The following is a 25,142-nucleotide window of genomic DNA, read 5'->3' as shown; positions in this document are numbered from 1 at the left end:
TGAGGCATTCGGTCCGGAGTCCTCTGGGTCACTAAGGACAACATGATCCGCAGCTACCTCCTCCCAGCCACGTACAAGTCCACGTGTTTCTTGGGACTGTAAATCATCCCTATAAGACTGCTGCTACTGAGTGCCAGCCTCCACCTCCATGCTGACACAATCATCCTCCTCCTCCTCCTCCTCCTCCTCCTCTTCCTGTGTGATGGGTGGCACAGCAGGAACACTGTCTGGATAAAGGGGGCCTTGAGAGGCAAGGAAGTCCTCCTCTTCCTGCCTCTGTTCTGCCTCAAGTGCCCTGTCCATTATTCCACACAGCGTATGCTCCAAGAGGTGGACAAGAGGTACAGTGTCACTGATGCATGCACTGTCACTGCTCACCATCCTTGTGGCCTCCTCAAACGGTGACAGGACAGTGCATGCATCCCTGATCATGCCCCACTGGCGTGGTGAGAAAAAACCAAGCTCCCCTGACCCTGTCCTGGTGCCGTAGTCGCACAGGTACTCATTGATGGCCCTCTGCTGCGTGTGCAGCCGCTGCAGCATGGCCAATGTTGAGTTCCATCTGGTGGGCATGTCACATATAAGGCGGTTCTTGGACAGGTTCAACTCCTTTTGGAGCTCAGCCAGCCGAGCACAGGCATTAAATGATCGGCGGAAATGCACACAGACTTTCCTGGCCTGCTTCAGGACATCATGTAAGCCGGGGTACCTGCCCAAGAACCGCTGCACCACCAGGTTAAGGACGTGAGCTACACAGGGCACATGGGTCAGTTGTCCCTGTCGGAGGGCGGAGAGGAGGTTGGTGCCATTGTCGCAAACCACCATTCCTGGCTTAAGCTGGCGTGGCGTCAACCACCTCTCGGCCTGCCCCTGCAGAGCTGACAAAACATCCGCCCCAGTGTGGCTCCTGTCCCCCAAACAAACCGGCGCAAGCACGGCATGGCATCGTTTTGCCTGCGTACTTGCGTAGCCCCTGGAACGCCTACGGAGCTCCGCTGGTTCTGAGGACAGAGCACTGGAAGAGGCCATGGAGGAAGAAGAAGAGGAGGGGGTGGAGGAGAGAGGTGTGTCACAACCAATAGTAGCATTTTGGAGGCGTGGTGGCGGAACAACCTCCAACACTACTGCACCTTGTCCTGCATCCTTCCCAGCAGCCAGAAGAGTGACCCAATGGGCCGTGAAAGACAGGTAACGTCCCTGTCCATGCCTGCTGGACCATGAGTCAGCGGTAATATGCACCTTACCGCTGACCGCCCTGTCCAGCGAGGCAAGGACATTGCCTTCCACATGCCGGTAGAGAGCCGGAATCGCCTTCCGTGAGAAAAAGTGGCGTTTGGGGACCTGCCACTGAGGAACCGCACATTGTACAAACTCACGGAAGGGGGCCGAGTCTACCAACTGAAAAGGCAGCAGTTGAAGTGCTAGCAATTTAGCCAAGCTAGCATTCAACCGCTGGGCATGTGGATGGCTGGGAGTAAACTTCTTCCGCCGGTCCAGCAGCTGGGGCAGGGACATTTGCCTGCTATAATCGGACGTGGGTGTACCACTAGCAGAGTTCCCGGAAGCACTTGGCTGCGACACACCTAATTCTACACCTTCATTCCTCTCAGAGCAGGTTTCAGAGAGGACTGAAGGTCTAGTGGGGTTGGAGATGCCATCTGATGAGGAGCAAGGAGAGGTCCGCTTTGTTCTTTGGTGTGGGTCTTTGAGGTACGCTTGCCAACGAGCTGCATGGCAGGTCAACATATGTCTGGTCAAGCATGTGGTGCCCAAGCGGCTGATGTTTTGGCCACGTGAGATACGCTTGAGACATATGTTGCAAATAGCAGCGGTGCGATCTGATGCACTCGTCTCAAAAAAGGCCCACACCAAAGAACTTTTAGAATAACGCGCAGAGGAAGCGCTCTGTGCAGGCGGATCTCTGCGGTGTGATTCAGTCGGTGTGCTGCCCCTAAGCTGGCCCCCGGGGGGCATCCTGCCTCGTTGGACATGTGCCGCCTCCTCCTCCTAGGCACCCACGTGGAGTCAGTGCCCTCATCATCCCCTCCCTCTTCATCACTGTAGCAAACCTGGCAGTATGCTGCAGCTTGTGGAACATGACTGCCAGATTGCTGTCCTTCTTGAGCATCCCCTCTCTCTGCGCTCACGCTACTGCCTTCCTCTAGCTGAGTGTCATCATCAGAGCCCACCAAACACTGGGCATCCTCCTGGAGCATGTACCCAACACTGTGCTCAAAAAGTTCAGGAGACTCCTCAGGGCGACGTGGTGGGTCTAGGGAAGGAGTCACTGATGATGACATTGAGAGGAGGGAAGACGATGCGTTGGCAGCTGCTTTGCTACTACCCATGTGACTGGGTGAGAGAGGATGAGGAGGATGAAGAGGGCTTGGTCATCCACTCTACCAAGTCGTTGGCATGTTGCGGTTCAACATGTCCAGCTGCAGAAAAGAAGGACAAGCATGTCCCATGGCCACGTGCTGATGACAATACACCGCGTCCACGACCAGCACTGTTGTCTCTAGACACAGAGCCTGCTTGCCCTCTTTTATCGGCTCGCGCCTGTCTGCCTCTCCTTGCTGGCCTTCCAGACATGGTAATGGCCTGAAGGGAGTTGGGTAAAACAGTAGTTGGGTAGTTTATATTGTGCTGGAGGCACACAACACCCACTAACTCCTGCAGATGCCTTTTTTATAGAACAGCAGAGATAAAGGGGTATTATACAGATGTATACTGTGCTGGAGGCACACACAACTTCCAATAACTCCTGCAGATGGCAATTGGGCTCAAATAGAGAACAGCTATGTAGGTGGATTATAGCGGTATGTACTGGGTACAGAGCACGCAGACAGCACCTCTCCTAACTCCCACCTCCTCTATCTCCTAACACTACTGACTGCAAACTCTATTATTAAAGATGGATCACTAGCTATATAGGTGAGGTGAATATAGTGGTGTATACTGCGGTCAGGGCACAGACAATAACCACTACACAAGAGCAAGATAGGAAATCAGCCAAAAACGATCGGTGTGTAACTGTGTTGAAGGTACACAGAACACCAACTGCTTCAGATGCCAACACACTACACGAGGCCGCCTCAATGGCGGCCTTATATAGTGTGGGGCGTGCACTACACAGCCTGAGCTATGATTGGCCACAGGCATCCTGCCTGTGGCCAATCATGGCTCTCCTCGCTGCTGGCGCTGCGATTGGCCAAGCATGCGGGGTCACAGTGCATGCTTGGCCAATCATGAGCCAGCAATGCACTGCGCCATCGCAGTGGATTGTGGGCCGTGCGCGCCACACGAATTTTGACGCGAACGGACCAAGAGTTCGGATTTCGCCGAACGGACAAACAGCCAATGTTCGAGTCGAACGAACGCCCGGCCCCAGCATTTGATCATAGAGATTTCCGGCGGACTAGATTGTCCCCGGAGTCTCTATGATTGTTCGGAGGCCGGGCGCGATGTTATGACGTCACGCCCGGCCTAGGTATTCAAATTAACGGCGCCAATCTGGCTAGGAAGCCAGGATCGTTTTTTTTTTTTTTATTATTATTCTTCCCAGCCTAGAGGTGAGATATGGGGTCTTATTGACCCCATATTTCACTGTAAATAGGTCCGATCGTGCCATATTCCTATTACAAGGGAATAAATAAAAATTAACAATAATAAAAAAAAAAATTTTAAGCGCCCCTGTCCCCGTGAGCTCGCACACAGAAGCGAATGCATACATAAGTCCCGCCCACATATGAAAACGGTGTTCAAACCACACATGTGAGGTATCGCCGCGAACGTTAGAGCGAGAGCAATAATTCTAGCCCTAGACCTCCTCTGTAACCCAAAACATGTAATCAGTAAAAAAAATTTAAAGCGTCACCTATGGGGATTTTTAAATACCAAAGTTTGTCGCCATTCCACGAGCGCGTGCAATTTTGAAGCATGACATGTTGGGTATCTATTTACTCGGCGTATCCTCCTCTTTCACACTATGCAAAAAAATTGGGCTAACTTTACTGTTTTTTTTTTTTTAGCATGAAACTGTTTTTTTCTGAAAAAAACGCATTCGAAAAATTGCTGCGCAAATACCGTGCGAGATAAAAAGTTGCAATGACCGCCATTGTATTCTCTAGGGCCTTTGCTAAAAAAACATATATAATGTTTGGGGGTTCTATGTAATTTTCTAGCAAAAAAATTAGGAATTTTACATGTAGGAGAGAAATGTCAGAATTGGCCTGGGTCTCAAGTGGTTAAAAAAAATAAAATAAAAAAAAAAAGATTCCAGCGGTGGTAATCCACTGTTGCTATCCAGCGACGGATGATCATCTCTCCGGGGTCCAGCGATGGCTCATCTGATCCAGCAACGGGGGATCCCAGTCCAGCGCTGTCCATACATGCATCCATCTTCTGTCTCCACTACGGGGATCCCAGCACTGACGTTTCTTATATTGGGAAGGCGGGGCCTCCCGTCACCTGACCCCGACGGGGGTGGCAGCAGTGGTGAGGAGGGAGGGGAAATCAGTGGCAGTGTTGTCATTAAGGGATGGGTGAATGTGAGCACTGTATACAATACAAGTGTATACAATACATACATATAGAGAAATAGATCACACAGGCGCTTCAGCGCCCCTACCCTTTTGTTTGTGCGCGTATTGCAGACTTCCCTTCCTAGGTGATCAGGACTAACGGCCGGGGAGAACGGAGCTAGAAAAGAGAGATGTTCACCGTGCAAGAGCCCGGTACAGACCGGGCTCGCAGCGCGCTGCTCCTCTATTTATATCTCTACAGCCCGTGTGACGTCACGGCTAACGGTCAGCTGGTAGAAGCTGGTCACGTGTCTGTAGCTAATCCGCCACGTGACCACAGCTCATCAGGCACCTTGGATGTAGCTCATCAGTCACGTGCCCTATTTCATTGATTTACTTCCCGCTTTTATACCTATTTATTTTATAATCTAAATTTTGTGTTTTTTATTCCTAATTAATAAATATTAATAAAGTATTACTATTTAATATATATAATATTGTCTCAAGATTTTGTTGCCTCCGTCTACGATAAAATGTCTCCTCTAATGCAGACTGGACGGATCAGCTGTTGAAATCCCTGCAGTGTGTTTGAGCTGCTTCCCCCCCCCCCCTCCCCCGGAGTCACCATGGCGATGATGCTGGCTGAACGTGAGTGCGGGGTGATCTGTGTCCATTGGGTTGTGTGTGTGATGGATGAAGGGACTGCTCTGTATTGTAGATATTATGATGGAGAGAATGAGCTGTCCCTGTGCGGAGCGCTCTGATCTGTGTCCCTGGAAACATGGAGAGACTACTTGTGTGTTCTTATATCTCATATTCTATCAGTTCTCTCACACTATATATATATATATATATATATATATATATATATATATATATATATATATACACACACATACACACACTCTGTTTTCCTATGAGGTCCCCCGCCTTATAGATATATATGTGTGTATATATTATAATATATACACACATAACACCATGGTGTCCCTCCCCCGGTATATATTATGTTTTTTTTAACCACTTCAGCCCTGGAACGTTTTACCCCCCTTCCTGACCAGCGCACTTTGTACAATTTGGCACTGCGTCTATGTAAATGATAATTGCGTGGTCATGCAATGCTGTACCCAAAAACAATTTGCGTCCCTTTTCCCCAACAAATAGAGCTTCTTTTGATGGTAATTGATCACCTCTGCGGTTTTTATTTTTTGCGCTATAAACGTAAAAATACCCAAAAGTTTGAAGAAAAAATGATATTTTCTAAATTTGTTATAAAAAAATTCCAATGAACTCAATTTTAGTCATACATTTAGGCCAAAATGTATTCGGCCGCTTGTCTTTGGTAAAAAAAAAAAAAATGTCAATAAGCGTATATTTATTGGTTTGCGGTTATAGCGTCTACAAACTAAGGCCGATTTTCTGGAATTTACGCAGCTTTTAGTTTATGACGGCCTATCTCATTTCTTGAGGTGCTAAATTGGCAGGGCAGTACAACCCCCCCCCCCCCATGACCCCATTTTGGAAAGTAGACACCCCAGGGAAAGTGCCGTCTTTTGGGCGTACAGCTGGGTGGGCCAGACAAAGTGCCGTCATTTTTTGGCCTACGGCTGGGTGGGCCATACAGAGTGCCGTCCTTTGGGCCTACGGCTGGGTGGGCCCCACAGAGTGCTGTCCTTTGGGCCTACGGCTGGGTGGGCCCCACAGAGTGCTGTCCTTTGGGCCTATGGCTGGGTGGGCCCCACAGAGTGCCGTCCTGTTTTGGCCTAAGGCTGGGTGGACCCCACAGAGGGCCGTCCTTTTTTGGCCCACCCAGCCGTAGGCCAAAAAAGGATGGCCCTCTGTGGGGTCCACCCAGCCTTAGGCCAAAACAGGACGGCACTCTGTGGGGCCCACCCAGCGGTAGGCCAAAAAAGGACGGCCCTCTGTGGGGTCCACCCAGCCTTAGGCCAAAAAAGGATGGAACTCTGTGGGGCCCACCCAGCTGTAGGCCAAAAAAGGACGGCCCTCTGTGGGGTCCACCCAGCCTTAGGCCAAAACAGGACGGCACTCTGTGGGGCCCACCCAGCCGTAGGCCAAAAAAGGACGGCCCTCTGTGGGGTCCACCCAGCCTTAGGCCAAAACAGGACGGCACTCTATGGGGCCCACCCAGCCGGAGGCCCAAAGGACGGCACTCTATGGGGCCCACCCAGCCGTAGGCCCAAAGGATGGCACTCTGTGGGGCCCACCCAGCCGTATGCCAAAAAGGACAGCACTCTGTGGGGCCCACCCAGCCGGATGGGTGGGCCCCACAGAGTGCCGTATATGGGGCCTACGGCTACCAGGGCCCCACAAAGTGCCGTCCTATTGGGCCTACGGCTGGGTGGGTCCCACAGAGTGCCGTCCTTTTGGGCCTATGGCTGGGTGGGCCCCACAGAGTGCCGTCCTTTTTGGCCCACCCAGCCGTAGGCCCAAAGGACGGCACTCTGTGGGGCCCACCCAGCTGTAGGCCCAAAGGACGGCACTCTGTGGGGCCCACCCAGCCGTAGGCCAAAAAAGGACGGCACTCTGTGGGGCCCACCCAGCTGTAGGCCCAAAGGACGGCACTCTGTGGGGCCCACCCAGCCGTAGGCCAAAAAGGACGGCACACTTTTTAGGGCCCACCCAGCCGTAGGCCAAAAAGGACGGCACACTTTTTGGGGCCCACCCAGCCGTAGGCCAAAAAGGACGGCACTCTGTGGGGCCTACCCAGCCATAGGCCCAAAGGACGGCACTCTGTTGGGCCCACCCATCCGTAGGCCCAAAGGACGGCACTCTGTGGGACCCACCCATCCATAGGCCCTAAGGACGGCACTCTGTGGGGCCCACCCAGCCGTAGGCCGAAAGGACGGCACTCTGTGGGGCCCACCCAGCCTTAGGCCCAAAGGACGGCACTCTATGGGGCCCACCCACAGAGGGCCGTACATGGGGCCTACGGCTACCTGGGCCCCACAAAGTGCCGTCCTATTGGGCCTACGGCTGGGTGGGCCCCACAGAGTGCCGTCCTTTTGGGCATACGGCTGGGTGGGCCCCACAGAATGCCATCCTTTTTGGCCCACCCAGCCGTAGGCCCAAAGGACGGCACTCTGTGGGTCCCACCCAGCCGTAGGCCAAATGGACGGCACTCTGTGGGGCCCACCCAGCTGTAGGCCCAAAGGACGGCACTCTGTGGGGCCCACCCAGCCGTAAGCCAAAAAAGGACGGCACTCTGTGGGGCCCACCCAGCTGTAGGCCCAAAGGACGGCACTCTGTGGGGCCCACCCAGCCATAGGCCCAAAGGACGGCGCGCTATGGGGCCCACCCAGCCGTAGGCCAAAAAAGGACGGCACTCTGTGGGGCCCACCCAGCCGTAGGGCCAAAGGACGGCACTCTGTGGGGCCCACCCAGCCGTAGGCCCAAAGGACGGCACTCTGTGTTGCCCACCCAGCCGTAGGCCAAAAAAGGACGGCACTCCTTGGGGCCCACCCAGCCGTAGGCCAAAAAGGACGGCACTCTTTGGGGCCCACCCAGCCGTAGGCCAAAAAGGACGGCACTCTGTGGGGCCTACCCAGCCATAGGCCCAAAGGACGGCACTCTGTGGGGCCCACGCAGCCGTAGGCCCAAAGTACGGCACTCTGTTGGGCCCACCCATCCGTAGGCCCAAAGGACGGCACTCTGTGGGGCCCACCCAGCCGTAGGCCCAAAGGACGGCACTCTATGGGTCCCACCCAGCCGTAGGCCAAAAAAGGACGGCACTCTGTGAGGCCCACCCAGCCGTAGGCCAAAAAGGACGGCACTCTGGGGCCCACCCAGCCGTAGGCCAAAAAAGGATGGCACTCTGTGGGGCCCACCCAGCAGTAGGCCAAAAAAGGACGGCACTCTGTGGGGCCCACCCAGCCATAGGCCCAAAGGACGGCGCGCTATGGGGCCCACCCAGCCGTTGGCCAAAAAAGGACGGCACTCTGTGGGGCCCACCCAGCCGTAGGGCCAAAGGACGGCACTCTGTGGGGCCCACCCAGCCGTAGGCCCAAAGGACGGCACACTGTGGGGCCCACCCAGCCGTAGGCCCAAAGGACGACACTCTATGGGGCCCACCCAGCCGTAGGCCAAAAAAGGACGGCACTCTGGGGGGCCCACCCAGCCGTAGGCCAAAAAAGGATGGCACACTGTGGGGCCCACCCAGCCTTAGGCCCAAAGGATGGCACTCTATGGGGCCCACCCAGCCGTAGGCCCAAAGGATGGCACTCTGTGGGGCCCACCCAGCCGTATGCCAAAAAGGACAGCACTCTGTGGGGCCCACCCAGCCGGATGGGTGGGCCCCACAGAGTGCCGTACATGGGGCCTACGGCTACCAGGGCCCCACAAAGTGCCGTCCTATTGGGCCTACGGCTGGGTGGGCCCCACAGAGTGCCGTCCTTTTGGGCCTACGGCTGGGTGGGCCCCACAGAGTGCCGTCCTTTTTGGCCCACCCAGCCGTAGGCCCAAAGGACGGCACTCTGTGGGGCCCACCCAGCTGTAGGCCCAAAGGACGGCACTCTGTGGGGCCCACCTAGCCGTAGGCCAAAAAAGGACGGCACTCTGTGGGGCCCACCCAGCTGTAGTCCCAAAGGACGGCACTCTGTGGGGCCCACCCAGCCGTAGGCCAAAAAGGACGGCACACTTTTTAGGGCCCACCCAGCCGAAAGCCAAAAAGGACGGCACACTTTTTGGGGCCCACCCAGCCGTAGGCCAAAAAGGACGGCACTCTGTGGGGCCCACCCAGCCATAGGCCCAAAGGACGGCACTCTGTTGGGCCCACCCATCCGTAGGCCCAAAGGACGGCACTCTGTGGGGCCCACCCATCCATAGGCCCTAAGGACGGCACTCTGCGGGGCCCACCCAGCCGAAGGCCCAAAGGACGGCACTCTGTGGGGCCCACCCAGCCGTAGGCCCAAAGGACGGCACTCTATGGGGCCCACCCACAGAGTGCCGTACATTGGGCCTACGGCTACCTGGGCCCCACAAAGTGCCGTCCTATTGGGCCTACGGCTGGGTGGGCCCCACAGAGTGCCGTCCTTTTGGGCCTACGGCTGGGTGGGCCCCACAGAATGCCGTCCTTTTTGGCCCACCCAGCCGTAGGCCCAAAGGACGGCACTCTGTGGGTCCCACCCAGCCGTAGGCCAAATGGACGGCACTCTGTGGGGCCCACCCAGCTGTAGGCCCAAAGGACGGCACTCTGTGGGGCCCACCCAGCCGTAAGCCAAAAAAGGACGGCACTCTGTGGGGCCCACCCAGCTGTAGGCCCAAAGGACGGCACTCTGTGGGGCCCACCCAGCCATAGGCCCAAAGGACGGCGCGCTATGGGGCCCACCCAGCCGTAGGCCAAAAAAGGACGGCACTCTGTGGGGCCCACCCAGCCGTAGGGCCAAAGGACGGCACTCTGTGGGGCCCACCCAGCCGTAGGCCCAAAGGACGGCACTCTGTGGGGCCCACCCAGCCGTAGGCCCAAAGGACGGCACTCTGTGGGGCCCACCCAGCCGTAGGCCAAAAAAGGACGGCACCCTGTGAGGCCCACCCAGCCGTAGGCCAAAAAGGACGGCACTCTTTGGGGCCCACCCAGCCGTAGGCCAAAAAGGACGGCACTCTGTGGGGCCTACCCAGCCATAGGCCCAAAGGACGGCACTCTGTGGGGCCCACGCAGCCGTAGGCCCAAAGTACGGCACTCTGTTGGGCCCACCCATCCGTAGGCCCAAAGGACGGCACTCTGTGGGGCCCACCCATCCGTAGGCCCAAAGGACGGCACTCTGTGGGGCCCACCCATCCGTAGGCCCTAAGGACGGCCCTCTGTGGGGTCCACCCAGCCGTAGGCCAAAAAAGGACGGCACTCTGTGGGTCCCACCCAGCCGTAAGGCCCAAAGGACGGCACTCTGTGGGGCCCACCCAGCCGTATGCCCAATGGACGGCACCCTGTGTTGCCCACCCAGACGTAGGCCCAAAGGGCGGCACTCTCTGGGGCCAACCCAGCCGTAGGCCCAAAGGACGGGACCCTGTGGGGCCCAAGCAGCCATAGGCCAAAAAAGTGCCGTCCTATTGGGCCTACGGCTGGGTGGGCCCCACAGAGTGCCGTCCTTTTGGGCCTACGGCTGGGTGGGCCCCACAGAATGCCATCCTTTTTGGCCCACCCAGCCGTAGGCCCAAAGGACGGCACTCTGTGGGTCCCACCCAGCCGTAGGCCAAATGGACGGCACTCTGTGGGGCCCACCCAGCTGTAGGCCCAAAGGACGGCACTCTGTGGGGCCCACCCAGCCGTAAGCCAAAAAAGGACGGCACTCTGTGGGGCCCACCCAGCCGTAAGCCAAAAAAGGACGGCACTCTGTGGGGCCCACCCAGCTGTAGGCCCAAAGGACGGCACTCTGTGGGGCCCACCCAGTCGGAGACGCCTCGCCGCGGCTCGCTGTGTGAACCGGCCCTTATAGTATGTTTTACTTTTTCACACAGGGCCATGATGGTTTGGATTTTTTTTTCACCTTTAATAATAAAAACCTTCATTTACAAATTGCATTTTGTGTTTACTTGTGTTGTCCTTGACTATTGTTTAAATTGGTTTGATGTTCCGAAACACTTAAGTGTGACAAACATGCAAAGGAACAGGAAATTAGGAAGGGGGCAAACACTTTTTCACACCACTGTATATATATATATATACATACATACACTCTGTTTTCCTATGAGGTCCCCCACCCTTATAGATATATATGTGTGTATATATTATAATATATACACACATAACACCATGGTGTCCCTCCCCCCGGTATATATTATGTTTTTTTTAACCACTTCAGCCCTGGAACGTTTTACCCCCCTTCCTGACCAGCGCACTTTGTACAATTTGGCACTGCGTCTATGTAAATGATAATTGCGCGGTCATGCAATGCTGTACCCAAAAAAAATTGCATCCCTTTTCCCCAACAAATAGAGCTTCTTTTGATGGTAATTGATCACCTCTGCGGTTTTTATTTTTTGCGCTATAAACGTAAAAAGACCCAAAAGTTTGAAGAAAAAAATGATATTTTCTAATTTTGTTATAAAAAAAATTCCAATGAACTCAATTTTAGTCATACATTTAGGCCAAAATGTATTCGGCCGCTTGTCTTTGGTAAAAAAAAAAAATGTCAATAAGCGTATATTTATTGGTTTGCGGTTATAGCGTCTACAAACTAGGGCCGATTTTCTGTAATTTACGCAGCTTTTAGTTTATGACGGCCTATCTCATTTCTTGAGGTGCTAAATTGGCAGGGCAGTACAACCCCCCCCCCCCCCCCCATGACCCCATTTTGGAAAGTAGACACCCCAGGGAAATTGCTGAGAGGAATGTTGAACCCATTGAATATTTTATTTTTTTGGCCCAAGTGATTGAATAATGACAAACATTTTTTTACAAAAAGTTGTCTCTAAATGATATATTGCTCACACATGGCATTGTTATATGTGGAATTACCCCAAAATACATTCTGCGGCTTCTCCTGAGCAAAAAAAATAAAATAATAATTTGTCTTTCTCCATCAACTTGTGTCACAATATAAAATATTCCATGGACTCGACATGCCTCTCAGCAAATAGCTTGGGGTGTCTCCTTTTTAAAATAGGGTCATTTGGGGGGGGGGGGTTTGAACTGTCCTGGCATTTTATACACAACATTTAGACGCTCATGTCACACATCACCCACTCTTCTAACCACTTGAAGACAAAACCCTTTCTGACACTTTTTGTTTATATAAAAAAAAAAAATTTTTTTTTGCAAGAAATTTTTTTTTTAACCCCCAAACATAATTTTTTTTAACCACTTCCCACCCGGCCAATGTACATTTACGGCCGGGTGAGAGTTCTCTACTTCTGAGAGGACATTCAGGAACGTCCTTCAGAAGGAGGGGGATTGCATGCCAGCGTGCCCGCGCAGCGGTGCGATCCCGATGTGCTTGTGTCACCCGGACACGGCGCATCTCGGATCGGCAGGAGGGCTCTGTAATTGGCCCTCCTGATCACATTACGGTCGTGTCCTATCATGGCCGTCATGTGATGTAAACAAACAGCCGGTTGCTAGGCAATCGGCTCTCCTCTCCTCACATGGAAGTCGTCGCTGAGGAGAGGAGAGCAGATCACTGCAACCGGCTGGTGATCAGTGAGTATGAGCTGTTTTTACAGCTTTTTACTCACTGATCACTAGTCTAGTGTAATACACACATGTTCCCACACATGTCCCCAAATAATAAAAAGACATATCCCCAAATAAAAAAACACATGTCCCCCACATATGTCCCACTAAAATCATATGTTCCAATGATTATCTGCACACATATGTACGTGATCACCTGCACACATCTGTACATGATCATTTGCGTACATATGTCAGTGATCACACAAACCAATTATTATACACTTCACTGAATTTTTTTTACCAAAAACATGTAGCAGAATATATTTTGGCTTAAATTTATGACAAAATTTGGTTTTATTGGATTTCTTTTAAAATAGAAAAAAGAAAATATTGTTTTTTTTTCCAAATTTCTGCTTTTTTTGCGCTTATATGGCAAAAAAATTTAAAACGGAGTCATGAATAAATACCACCAAAATAAAGCTCTATTTGTGCGAACAAAATGATAAAAATTTCATTTGGGTACAGTGTAGCATGACCGCGCAATTGTCACTGAAAGCGCGAGAGCGATGAAAGCTGAACATTGGTCTGGGAAGGAAGGTGTTTAAGTGCCCTGTATTGAAGTGGTTAAAGCAAAGGCCCTACAGATTAAAATGGTGGGTGTTTTATTTATTTTTTTTCACAATATTTGCGCAGCGATTTTTCAAATGCATTTTTTGTGAAAAAACACACTTTTTTAAATATTTTGCCCAAATGTTTGAGGAAATAAAAAAGATGATCTTAGGCTGGGTACATGGATACCAAACACGACATGCTTTACAAAAAAAAATGTTTTAATCATTTTTATTGTTATCTCAGGGAATGTAAATATCCCCTACGATGGCAATAGGTAGTGACAGGTGCTTTATGGAGAGATATGGAGTCAATAAGTCGGGCCTCCGACTGTCATAGAGATGACTGGTGACCATCTGGTCACCAGAAATCTCTATGCTTGTCATCCGGCGGCAGACAATTCTTTCTCTTGGCCCCCGTTGGCACGGGAGAGCCCAGAGAAGCACCGAGCGGGAGGGGGGACGTCCCCTCCTGTTGCCTATAAGAATGATCAAGTGGTGGAACTGCCACTATGATTGTTCTTATCGTGCACAGAATCGCCAGCCAGAAAGATTGATATCTGAATGATGCCTGTAGCTATTGGCATCATTCAGATATCCCCCCCACAAACTAGAGGATGTAATTTTACTATGGCCAGTATTGAAGTGGTTAAGGAAGGATCCAGTCTGTCCTGAAGCTCTGTATAGCACATGAGCGCTCAGCAAAGCCAATTTAAATAAACAGACACTTTCTTGTACCAGCGTCTGACCTTACGGGCATTTAGGTACGGCGCCAACAACTGGTCATTGAGGTCCACCCCTCCCATATTTTGGTTATATTCGTGGACACAGAGGGGTTTCTCCTCAACACCAGTCGCCGTAGTAATTTGGACTGTCGTGTTTGCATGAAGGGAGGTAAGAACGAAAACATTCTTATTATCCGTCCTCTTCATAGCGAGCAAGTTATTACACCGCAAGCAGGCTCTCTCCCCCAGGCTAAGATGGGAATCTACAAGCCGCTGGGGAAAGCCCCGGCTATAAGGTCGCACAGTGCCACATGCTCCAATCTGCTGATCAAACAAATGACTAAACAGTGGCACGCTCGTGTAATAATTGTCCACGTACAAGTGGTACACCTTTCCGAATAAGTGTGACTCCAAGTCCCTCACAATCTTGCCAGCGCTTCCTATGTAATCAGAGCAGTTTGTTGGCTCTACGTGACTATCTTTGCCCTCGTAAACCATAAGACTACATGTATAGCCTGTGGCCCTGTCACAGAGCTTATACATCTTGACCCCATGTCTGGCTCGCATGCTGGGAGGGTACTGTTTAATGGGGAGGAAACAAGTCTGCAAAATGTTGGTTGAAGTGGTTTACGAGGGGCTGAATTTTATAGAGCCGATTGTATCCAGGGTCTCCACGAGGATGGCAGAGTTCCTCATTGAAATGCATGAACCGCAAGATCTGCTCGTATCGTGCCCTGGTCATGGAGGCAGAGAACACGGGCATATGGTGAATTGTATCAGTGGACCAATATTACCGCAACTCACTCTTTATGGTTATGCCCATGTTGAAAGATCTTAAATTCAGAAACTGCATATGGTTTCCAATCTCTGACAAGTGAGGACTGGGGAATAGTGGCAATGTGTTGACCAGCGTACAAATAGCTTTGGTCCACAATAGCTCTATAGAGATCTTCGGTGAAAAACCGCAAATAAAAATCAAGTGACATAAAATCCACTGTTTCCACCTGAATGCCGGGTTGGCCAGTGAATGGGGGAAGTACGGGTGCTGCAGAAGTGGTGGGTTCCCAATCAGGATTGGCGAAAAGCAGCAGGAAGGGCCCTATGGGCACGATGGGCCTGTGTTCGTCTTCTTGGTGGCAGCGGGGCACTACTTGTGCTTGCCACCTGACCAGCTTGAACTGCACTTATGGGACTTGCCACGTCAGCACGTGCTACTGCAGTGCTGGTTTGACTACGACTAGGGTGTACTAGGCCGCTGGTGCTTGCCAGTTCACCAGAACGATGAGTGGCGCTAGTACTGCTCTGCTCCATATGAGGGACCTGCGGTTCTTGCACATCAACAACAGAAGAAGTTCGGGGTCTGGTACGCCTGACCTTGGCAGGGACCACAACTCCGTCGTCAGAGCTATCTGTCATGGAGCCGCTGTCCTCTACAGGATCGTATTCTGAGCCTGAATCTGACAGATAAGTGACCTCTTCTTCACTATCTGTCATGCTTAGAAACGTGTAGGCCGCTTCACTAGTGTACCTTCGATTTGCCATTTTGGGCTCTAAATTTAGTGGTACACTAGTGAGACTCACGGATAAAAAAAGCTCCTAGGCTGTCAGCGACTGTATCAAAACGCTACCAAAAAAAACTGTTAGCAATCGCAGGGATCAGGCCTGACTCTGCGAATGCTGCAGTTATGCGTTTAGTGTTTTGTAAGTGACAGTGATCGATCGTAAACTTGGGTGGGCTGGGCAGAGGGGCTAAATGCAGGTGCTAGCAGGTATTTGGGTTGATCCCACTAACACTGTGTTTTTGGGAACCCTAAACTGCTGGGGACGCTAGTATAGATCTGATCAGATATCGATCTGTTCAGATACTATACCACTAAGGGAGGTGTATGCTTCATGCGTGGGTGTTAGCGGTACTGGCACTAACCTGACGCTGCCTGGGGCGACGCAGACCCTATCTGACCCTAAAACCTAACTTGTATCACCCGCCGGGTGATCAGGGGGTTAAAACTTTATTAGGTAATAAACGGTGGGTGCCCTGAAACTATAAAAAAACAATCTAACTGACCAGCGTCACCTGTAACAGTTATACGATGATCACTGGTGAAAGGGTTAACTAGGGGGTAATCAGGGGGTTAAAACCTTTATTAGGAAGTATATGGGGGTCCCTGACGCTATAAAAAGCTGCAGAAACCTAAATACCTACCTGCCTAACTAGCGTCACCTGTGAAACTAATACAGCGATCAGAAAAAACGATTGCTTAGTGATCATGGGGTTAAACCTTTTATTAGGGGGGGTTCCTAGACCTAAAGGGGGCTAAATCTAACTGCCCTAACAGTTATTATAGTCACAATGCACCCATGCAGTAAACAATAAAAAAGAAACTGATATTGGTGACAGGGGTTGCAGGGGGGTAATCAGGGGTGACAGGGGGTGCAGGGGTGTGAAATGTGTGCCTGGAGTGTTCTACTGTATGCGTAGTGTTGTGCAACTCGTTTTGGACGTCTTCTGTCCACGGGAGCCGGTGTTGTAAAAATTTCTGAGACTCATGCAGAAACCAAACCGCGTCACTTCCGGTGCGGCTCCGTCACTGAAACAGATGACGGCGGGGCTTTACTGCGCATGCGCGATTTCATGGCCCTTGATCGCGCATGCGCGGGAGCTAGCCACGGTCAAGAAATGTGCTCGCGGGCGGAGGCGGAGAGATGGTTTAACGACAGAAACAGCCCCGCCCACCCCACTAACAAGCTGCGAATTGCGCATGCGCAAATCTCATGTCCAGGGTCCAGAAAAATTATGGACTCGAGGGGGCGGGCGAAGGCGGAAAGTTGGTGGGAGGGGGAGATAGAGCTGAGCTTGGAGAGGGGGGCGGGCCCCGTGCATAGCACTGAGTCCAAGTACAGTACATTGTTCTGCCAATAAATACGCTGGCACTGTGCCCAGCAAACGCCTCACTGCGCTCATCAAACGCCGCTTCATTGCGCCCAACAAACGCCCAGCAAACACCCCACTGTGCCCGTCAAAGGCTGCCACACTGTGCCCGTCAAAGGCTGCCACACTGTGCCCGTCAAAGGCTGCCTCACTGTGCCCGTCAAAGGCTGCCTCACTGTGCATGTCAAACGCAACCACTGTGCCCATAAATTGCCGCCACTGTGCCATCAAACGCAGATACTGTACCCATCAATTTCTGCCAGATTGTCAGGCCTTAGCTGTGCTCCCTGGGCATATGCTGATCACCCATCCGTGCTGCTGGAGGGAGCCCAGACGACCATAAATGAGGGACCTGGATGTCATAGTAAGTGAAACCATCCCATATCCCAGGGACCCCCTTCTCTCCTGGGGACAGGGCCCCCCTTCTCTCCTGGGGAAAGGTACCCCCTTCTCCCCTGGGGACAGGAACCCCCTTCTCCCCTGGGGACAGGAACCCCTTTCACTCTTGGGGACAGGAACCCCCTTCTCCCCTGGGGACAGGAACCCCCTTCTCCCCTGGGGACAGGGACCCCCTTTTCCCCTGGGGACAGGGACCCCCTTCTCCCCTGGGGACAGGGACCCCCTTCTCCCCTGGGGACAGGAACCCCCCTCTCCCCTGGGGACAGGAACCCCCTTCTCTCTTGGAACAGGGACCCCCTTCTCCCCTGGAGACAGGGACCCCCTTCTTACTCTGGCAAAGGGATCCTGTCTCACCTGGGGGCAGGAACTCCATCTCCCCTGGGATTGGGGACTTCATCTCACCTAGGGACCCCATCTGCCCTGGGGATCAGGATCCTGTGTGTGCCAACCTTACTGCCCTGCCTGCCATGTGTCCTGTGTGAGGGCCCTCCTGTGACAGCTCTTATAAGGCCTTCATCTCACTGTGTGATCCCCCTACATGACTGATACCTCTGTGGGCACCCCTTACACAGGGAACCCCTCTGTTTGCTCCCCCTACATGTCTGCATACTCTGACCACCACCTGTACCATTTCCACATCCTCTGACTGCCTCCTGTATCCTGTGCACATGTCTGCAGGCTTCAACCACCTCCTGTATCCTGTTTGCAGCTTCTAACAGTCTCTTGTATCCTGTCTGCAATCTCTGACTATCTCTTGTCTTTTAACGTGTCTGCCGTCTCTTAGGGGGGACCACTGTGCCCATCAATTGCCGCCACTGTGCCATCAAACGCAGATACTGTACCCATCAATTGCTGCCAGATTGTCAGGCCTTAGCTGTGCTCCCTGGGCATATGCTGATCACCCATCCGTGCTGCTGGAGGGACCTGCATGTCATAGTAAGTGAAACCATCCCATATCCCACTCCATCTTCCCCGAGAACAGGGACCCCCCCCCCCCTCTGAGGATATGGACCCCCTCCCCCCAAGACAGAGACCCTCTTCTCCCCCCTGGGGAAAGGAACCCTCTTCTCCCCTGGGGACAGGGACCGCCTTCTCTCCTGGGGACAGGGACCGCCTTCTCTCCTGGGGACAGGGACCGCCTTCTCTCCTGGGGACAGGGACCGCCTTCTCTCCTGGGGAAAGGTACCCCCTTCTCTCCTGGGGAAAGGTACCCCCTTCTCTCCTGGGGAAGGGTACCCCCTTCTCTCTTGGGGAAGGGTACCCTCTTCTCTCTTGGGGACAGGAACCCCCTTCTCCCCTGGGGACTGGAACCCCCTTCACTCTTGGGGACAGGAACCCCCTTCTCTCCTGGGGACAGGGACACCCTTCTCTCCTGGGGACAGGGACACCCTTCTCTCCTGTGGACAGGGAACCCCTTCTCTCCTGGAGACAGGGAACCCCTTCTCTCCTGGAGACAGGGAACCCCTTCTCTCCTGGGGATAGGGACCCCCTTCTCTCCTGGGGACAGGGGCCCCCTTCTCCCCTGGGGACAGGAGCCCCCTACTCCCCTGGGGACAGGAACCCCCTTCTCTCTTGGAACAGGGACCCCCTTCTCCCCTGGAGACAGGGACCCCCTTCTCACTCTGGGAAAGGGATCCTATCTCACCTGGGGGCAGGAACTCCATCTCCCCTGGGAACCAGGACTTCATCTCACCTAGGGACCCCATCTGCCCTGAGGATCAGTATCCTGTGTGTGCCAACCTTACTGCCCTGCCTGCCATGTGTCATGTGTGGGGGCCCTCCTGTGACAGCTCTTATAAGGCCTTCATCCCACTGTGTGATCCCCCTACATGACTGATCCCTCTGTGTGCACCCCTTACACAGGGAACCCCTCTGTTTGCTCCCCCTACATGTTTGCATACTCTAACCACCACCTGTACCATTTCCACATCCTCTGACTGCCTCCTGTATCCTGTGCACATGTTCCGACGACCTCTTGTACCATGTCTGCAGCCTTCAACCACCTCCTGTATCCTGTTCGCAGCCTCTAACAGTCTCTTGTGTCCTGTCTGCAATCTCTGACTATCTCTTGTCTTTTAACGTGTCTGCCGTCTCTTAGGGGGAGTCTGGAGAGGAATCAAGAGTGAGAGCACCGCCGGGATTGGGATTACGGGAGGAGTCAGATGTGTATGGACTGTGGAGAAGAGACTATAGACTAAAAACCAGAACCACCAACCTGGAGCCGTCTAACTGAGCCCTGCACGCTGCACCAGAGAGGAGGTCAGTGACAGAGCCACCAGGCCAGTCTGGGGGGGGGGTGTCACTGATGTAAGGGGGGAGTGAATGCAATTATGTAAGAGGGCACTGATATAAAGGTTTCCCATCATCTCAGTAACACCCCCGCCCCCCCCCCCTAAGTGTATTCTCTCTGCGGAAGGTGGTCTCTGGTCACCTCTCCCTCCCCCATCACATTTCCCGGCATGCCCCTTTACATCAGTGTCCGCAGGATTCTTCCCCTTACAGTGCAAGGGAACTCAGATGTAAAGGAAAATGCTACAGAGCATGATCTAAGGATGAACTCTGATGAAAGGTTTGCTCTGGTCACCAGAGACCATTCTATATCAGAGTCCACTGCATTCCCATTTACATCAGAGTTCCCACTTACATCAGGGTCTTCAGCATTGCCCTTTACATCAGAGTTCCCCTTTACATCAGGGTTCGCAGAGTTCCCCCTGTAAGATTAGAAGGGATGGAGGCCCAGAGACATGTCCAGAGTACACAGAGGATACATGGGTTAGATTAGAAGGGATGGAGGCCCAGAAACATGTCCAGAGTACACAGAGGATACATAGGATTGATTAGAAGGGGTGGAGGCCTCCTCTGTTGTCCCTGGACATCCATCCCATCTAATCTAACCCATGTATCCTCTGGCTCACTGTGCCCAGCAAACGCCTCACTGTGCCCAACAAACGCCTCACTGCGCCCGTCAAACGCAGCCACTGCGCCCGTCAAACGCCGCCTCACTGTGCCCATCGAATGCTGCCTCACTGCGCCCATCAAACACCGCCTCACTGCACCCATCAAACACCGCCTCATTGCGCCCATCAAACGCCGCCTCACTGTGCCCATCAAATGCTGCCTCACTGCGCCCATCAAACACCGCCTCACTGCGCCCATCAAACACCGCCTCACTGCGCCCATCAAACGCCGCCTCGCTGCGCCCAACAAATGCCCAGCAAACACCCCACTGTGCCCGTCAAAGGCTGCCTCACTGTGCCTGTCAAATGCAACCACTGTGCCCATAAATTGCCGCCACTGTGCCATCAAACGCAGATAATGTACCCATCAATTGCTGCCAGATTGTCAGGCCTTAGCTGTGGTCCCTGGGCATATGCTGATCACCCATCCGTGCTACTGGAGGGAGCCCAGACGACCATAAATGAGGGACCTGCATGTCATAGTAAGTGAAACCATCCCATATCCCACTCCATCTTCCCCGAGTACAGGGACCCCCCCCCCCCCTCTGAGGACATGGACCCCCTCCTCCCAAGACAGAGACCCTCTTCTCCCCCCTGGGGAAAGGAACCTTCTTCTCTCCTGGGGACAGTGATCCCCTTCTCTCCTGGGGACAGTGACCCCCTTCTCTCCTGGGGACAGGTACCCCCTTCTCTCCTGGGGAAAGGTACCCCCTTCTCTCCTGGGGAAGGGTACCCCCTTCTCCCCTGGGGACTGGAACCCCCTTCTCCCCTGGGGACTGGAACCCCCTTCTCCCCTGGGGACTGGAACCCCCTTCTCTCTTGGGGACAGGAACCCCCTTCTCTCCTGGGGACAGGGACACCCTTCTCTCCTGTAGACAGGGACCCCCTTCTCCCCTGGGGACAGGGACCCCCTTCTCCCCTGGGGACAGGGACCCCCTTCTCTCTTGGGGACAGGAACCCCCTTTTCCCCTGGGGACAGGGACCCCCTTCTCACTCTCCTGGGGACATGGACTCCCTTCTCACTCTCCTGGGGACAGGGACCCCCTTCTCACTCTTCTGGGGACAGGGAACCCTTCTCACTCTCCTGGGGACAGGAGCCCCCTTCTCTCCTGGGGACAGGAATCCCCTTCTCCCCTGGGGACAGGGACCCCCTTACCCCCTCTCTGAGGACATGGACCGCCTCCCCCCAAGACAGAGACCCTCTTCTCCTCCCTGGGGACAGGAACCCTCTTCTCCCCTGGGGACAGGGACCCCCTTCTCTCCTGGGGAAAGGTACCCCCTTCTCTCCTGGGGAAAGGTACCCCCTTCTTTCCTGGGGACAGGAACCCCCTTCTTTCCTGGGGACAGGAACCCCCTTCTCTCTTGGGGACAGTAACCCCCTTCTCTCCTGGGGACAGGAACCCCCTTCCCTCTTGGAACAGGGACCGTCATTTTAGGGTCCACCAGTGTGACAGGTGTCGTGATTGACGTTGAATCTACAACAGGGGACATTTTTTTGTTTTTATAAAGAAATTGTTGAAAACTGTGTGTATATTTTTATTTCTTTTTGACACTTTTTTGTTGAATGGGTTGGGGCACCCAGATCCCACTCCCCCCATACTCATTCACATGGGGGGAGTGGGATCTGGGGGCCACCCTGGTTAAAGAGGACTTTCAGATTCCGATAAGCCCCCTGCCCGCAGACCCCCACAACCACAGCCCAAGGTTGTGGGGAAGAGGCTCTTGTTCCCGTCAACACGCACAAGTGTTGACGGGAACAACACTTGTGCTTGCTATGGGGACACTCGGCAGGGGCCACATACATGCACCGCTGTGTTTGTGCTGAGAGCGCGCTGCACAGCACTCTTTCAGCACAGAAACCAAGCTCTCATCAAGAGCTCTGGGTCTCATATTAACCCCCCTGACAGTATTCCCGAGTGTGGCTCGTGTGGATTTTCAGCACCAAATGCGGTAACCCCGAATCACACCCGGGATTGCATCGCTGGATCCAGGTACAGCTTACTTACCTTGTCCCCAGAATCCTGCAATGTCTCCCTGCACTGTGTGCGAGCCCTCCTGAGCTTGATCTATCATGGAGTCGGCTCCGCTCCCTGCGAGTGGTGCAATGCACAGGGAAGAACGGCGCCAAATTCAAAAAGTAAAACACACAATACATATACAGTACACTGTAATCTTACAGATTACATTACTGTATCAATTTATTTCACATCCCCTTTGTCCCTAGTGGTCTGTCCAGTGCCCTGCATGCAGTTTTATATTATAAATACTGTTTCTGCCTGAAAACTGGAGATTGTCCATAGCAACCAAAATCGTTCCTTACACCAAAAGTGGTTTTAGACCAGCTATAAAACAGCGATAATAAATTAGAATCACTTGCAGAGTTGAGCGATAGTGATTTGTGGGGAAATCCGTTGTCAAACACTGAAAGTAATGACCGCGACAATTCTGCAACTGAGCCAATTTCAGTGTGATTTGATTACATTATTGAAGAATTTTTATTATTATATTATTATTTGTTATTATTTATAATTATTTATTATATTATAATTTATGATTTTTTTTTTTCAAACTTTATCATACCCTGGATGTCTACTAGACTTGTTTGGACAGATATAAGTGAGTTATTCCTAAGAATTAGAGGCCTACAGTATAAAACACCAAATTTCCATGCAAAATAATTGTACTGCTTTCAGCATCAATAATCATGAAATAATCATACTGCCAGGGAGGTTAATGATCAGGAACCAGGCCTCCCGATCTCTAATTGGCTATCACAGTGATCATTTAATGTACAGCCCACCCATGTGTCGTTTCTCCTTTTGAATGGAGAAAAAGATACATCCATTCATCTTTTTAGTTTTCTGTAGGGGTGGCAGTCTGACCACGATCGTAAGAGTGGCCTTCTTCTGTTTGTCCACCAATGTAACGGGCATTCTTTCCACTGAATTGATTTTAACACGGATTCCACAAGAAAATTATTTCAAGTGTTCCTCTGGGGTAAAAAGGTTGATAAAGGCTGGTTTACACAATTTTGCACATACTGTATCCCATATATTATATATATCTATATATTACTATATCTCTAAAATAGCTCCATAAAACCATCTTACTTCAAGATGTTTAGTTTAAAAAAAAAAACACTCACACCAAAAAATAAAACAAAAGTTCTACTGTAGGTGTTTATACAGAATATTTTATTAAAATCTCCACCACAAGACACGAGTGTCTGTAGAATGCATGGAAGGATAGATACAGTCTCCAGCTGTCCTCAAAGACACTTCCTTAAAAACAAAAAAAGATTAAGGATAAGCATTTTACGCCTGTCTGTTCACGCAAATGAACTTTAATGGCATCCCAGTCTTAGTCCGTGGGGCTCAATATTGAGAGTTGGTCCACCCTTTGCCACTATATCAGCTTCAACACTTGCATGCATGTAAAGGCGGGCATCCCAATACTTTTGACAATATAGTGTATGTTCATCCCATGCATTACATTAATGGATTGCACTTCTTATATGTTGTAATTTATATGGATTTTTGGCACTAAAACTGGAGAGTGCAAAATCTGCTGCAGCGGTGCAGCTTTCAGGTTATATTGCCAAAGCTTATTTGTACAAGCTGTAGTTAGAAGCTGATTAGCAACCATGAACAGCTGCACCGGATTTTGTACTCTCCAGTTTTAATAATTCAACCCCATAGATTTAGATATTTTTATGTATAGATTAATAATATTTTTTTCTAAGTCACAGACATAATTTGTTGGTATTAACCTCTTATTACGTTATATGTTTAATAGTAGGCCATTTTTTATTTTTTCTATTTTTAGCACAGAGAAACTATTTTTCCTCAGAGTACCCCTCTTCTGCTCCATGCATTGCCGCTCAGTCCGATGTCTGTTCTCCCCAGCCAGATGGGGCACCTAAAAAAAAAAAAAAAAAAACTACTGATGCCAGTGGGGGAACTACAGGGCTCACAAAGGTCATACCTGTGACCACACCCTGAAGTTCCACAGCAGGACTCGGAGGGAAGGGCCCTGGCTGGGGTTCAGGGGGGGCCCTTCATGGTTTCTTGCATCGGGGGCCCTGAAGGTTCTAGTTACACCACTGATTTGTATTAAAGCCTGTTATAATATAAATCATACTTACTGACTATTCATTTACAAACACCACTCTGGCAGACATACAAGAGGCAAAGTTTTTGAATTTTACAATTTCTTTATCCTGGAGATGGCCAGTTCTTGCTGTAAAAATGTAAAATACAAATCTATTACTAAAGAACAGCATATACAGAAGGTACCATTTTTTTATGACTGAGAACATGGAGCGATTGCCTGCGGCTAGGGACATATGAGCAGCCCTGGATGCAAACCTTAACTGATAGAGTGCCTTGAAAAAGTATTCACACCCCTTGAAATTTTCCACATTTTGTCATGTTACAACCAAAAACGTAAACAAATTTTATTGGGATTTTACGTTATAGAAACACAAAATGGCACATAATTGTGAAGTGGAAGGGAAATAAATATGTGAAAAGTGCGGCGTGCATTTGTATTCAGCCCCCCTGAGTCAATACTTTGTAGAACCACCTTTTGCTGCAATTACAGCTTGAAGTCTATTTGGGGATGTCTCTACTGGCTTTGCACATCTATAGAGTGACATTTTTGCCCATTCTTCTTTGTAAATTAGCTCAAGCTCTGTCAGAACGGTCTCATCTGACCAGAACACCTTCTTCTACATGTTTGCTGTCTCTCCCACATGGCTTCTTGCAAACTGCAAATGGGACTTCTTATGGCTTTCTTTCAACATCATCTTTCTTCTTGTCACTCTTCCATAGGCCAGATTTGTGGAGTGCATGACTAATGGTTGTCCTGTAGA

The 25,142-nt window shown here is 51.6% G+C and overlaps 1 protein-coding gene and 1 long non-coding RNA gene across 4 annotated transcripts in view; one reads left to right on the top strand and one right to left on the bottom strand.

The window, feature by feature from the left end:
- The first annotated feature begins 4,265 nt into the window (after positions 1–4,265).
- LOC143983365 (uncharacterized) overlaps positions 4,266–25,142 on the top strand; it is a 33,704-nt gene continuing 12,827 nt past the window's right edge. The window contains exons 1-2 of one of the 2 annotated variants that reach the window (XR_013274598.1): positions 4,266–5,171; positions 19,411–19,571. This is a non-coding gene — a long non-coding RNA (uncharacterized LOC143983365). Of the gene's footprint in view, positions 5,172–16,831; positions 18,249–19,410; positions 19,572–25,142 lie in introns of those variants that run through there. The other variant, XR_013274599.1, reaches the window with a different exon arrangement.
- LOC143983352 (uncharacterized) overlaps positions 23,441–25,142 on the bottom strand; it is a 59,650-nt gene continuing 57,948 nt past the window's right edge. For both annotated transcript variants that reach the window (XM_077482937.1, XM_077482928.1), the window contains 2 exons: positions 24,414–24,508; positions 23,441–23,550 (listed from right to left, as the gene is read on the bottom strand). In XM_077482937.1, the coding sequence (XP_077339063.1) occupies positions 24,417–24,508 (92 nt within the window). In that variant the 3' untranslated portion in view covers positions 23,441–23,550; positions 24,414–24,416. The remainder of the gene's footprint in view (positions 23,551–24,413; positions 24,509–25,142) is intronic.

The sequence above is a fragment of the Lithobates pipiens genome, unplaced genomic scaffold (assembly GCF_037356315.1).
Source record: "Lithobates pipiens isolate NorthernLeopardFrog02 unplaced genomic scaffold, aLitPip1_a1.2 Scaffold_1, whole genome shotgun sequence".
NCBI classification, from domain to species: domain Eukaryota; kingdom Metazoa; phylum Chordata; class Amphibia; order Anura; family Ranidae; genus Lithobates; species Lithobates pipiens.
This window is presented reverse-complemented; position numbering and strand designations above follow the sequence as displayed.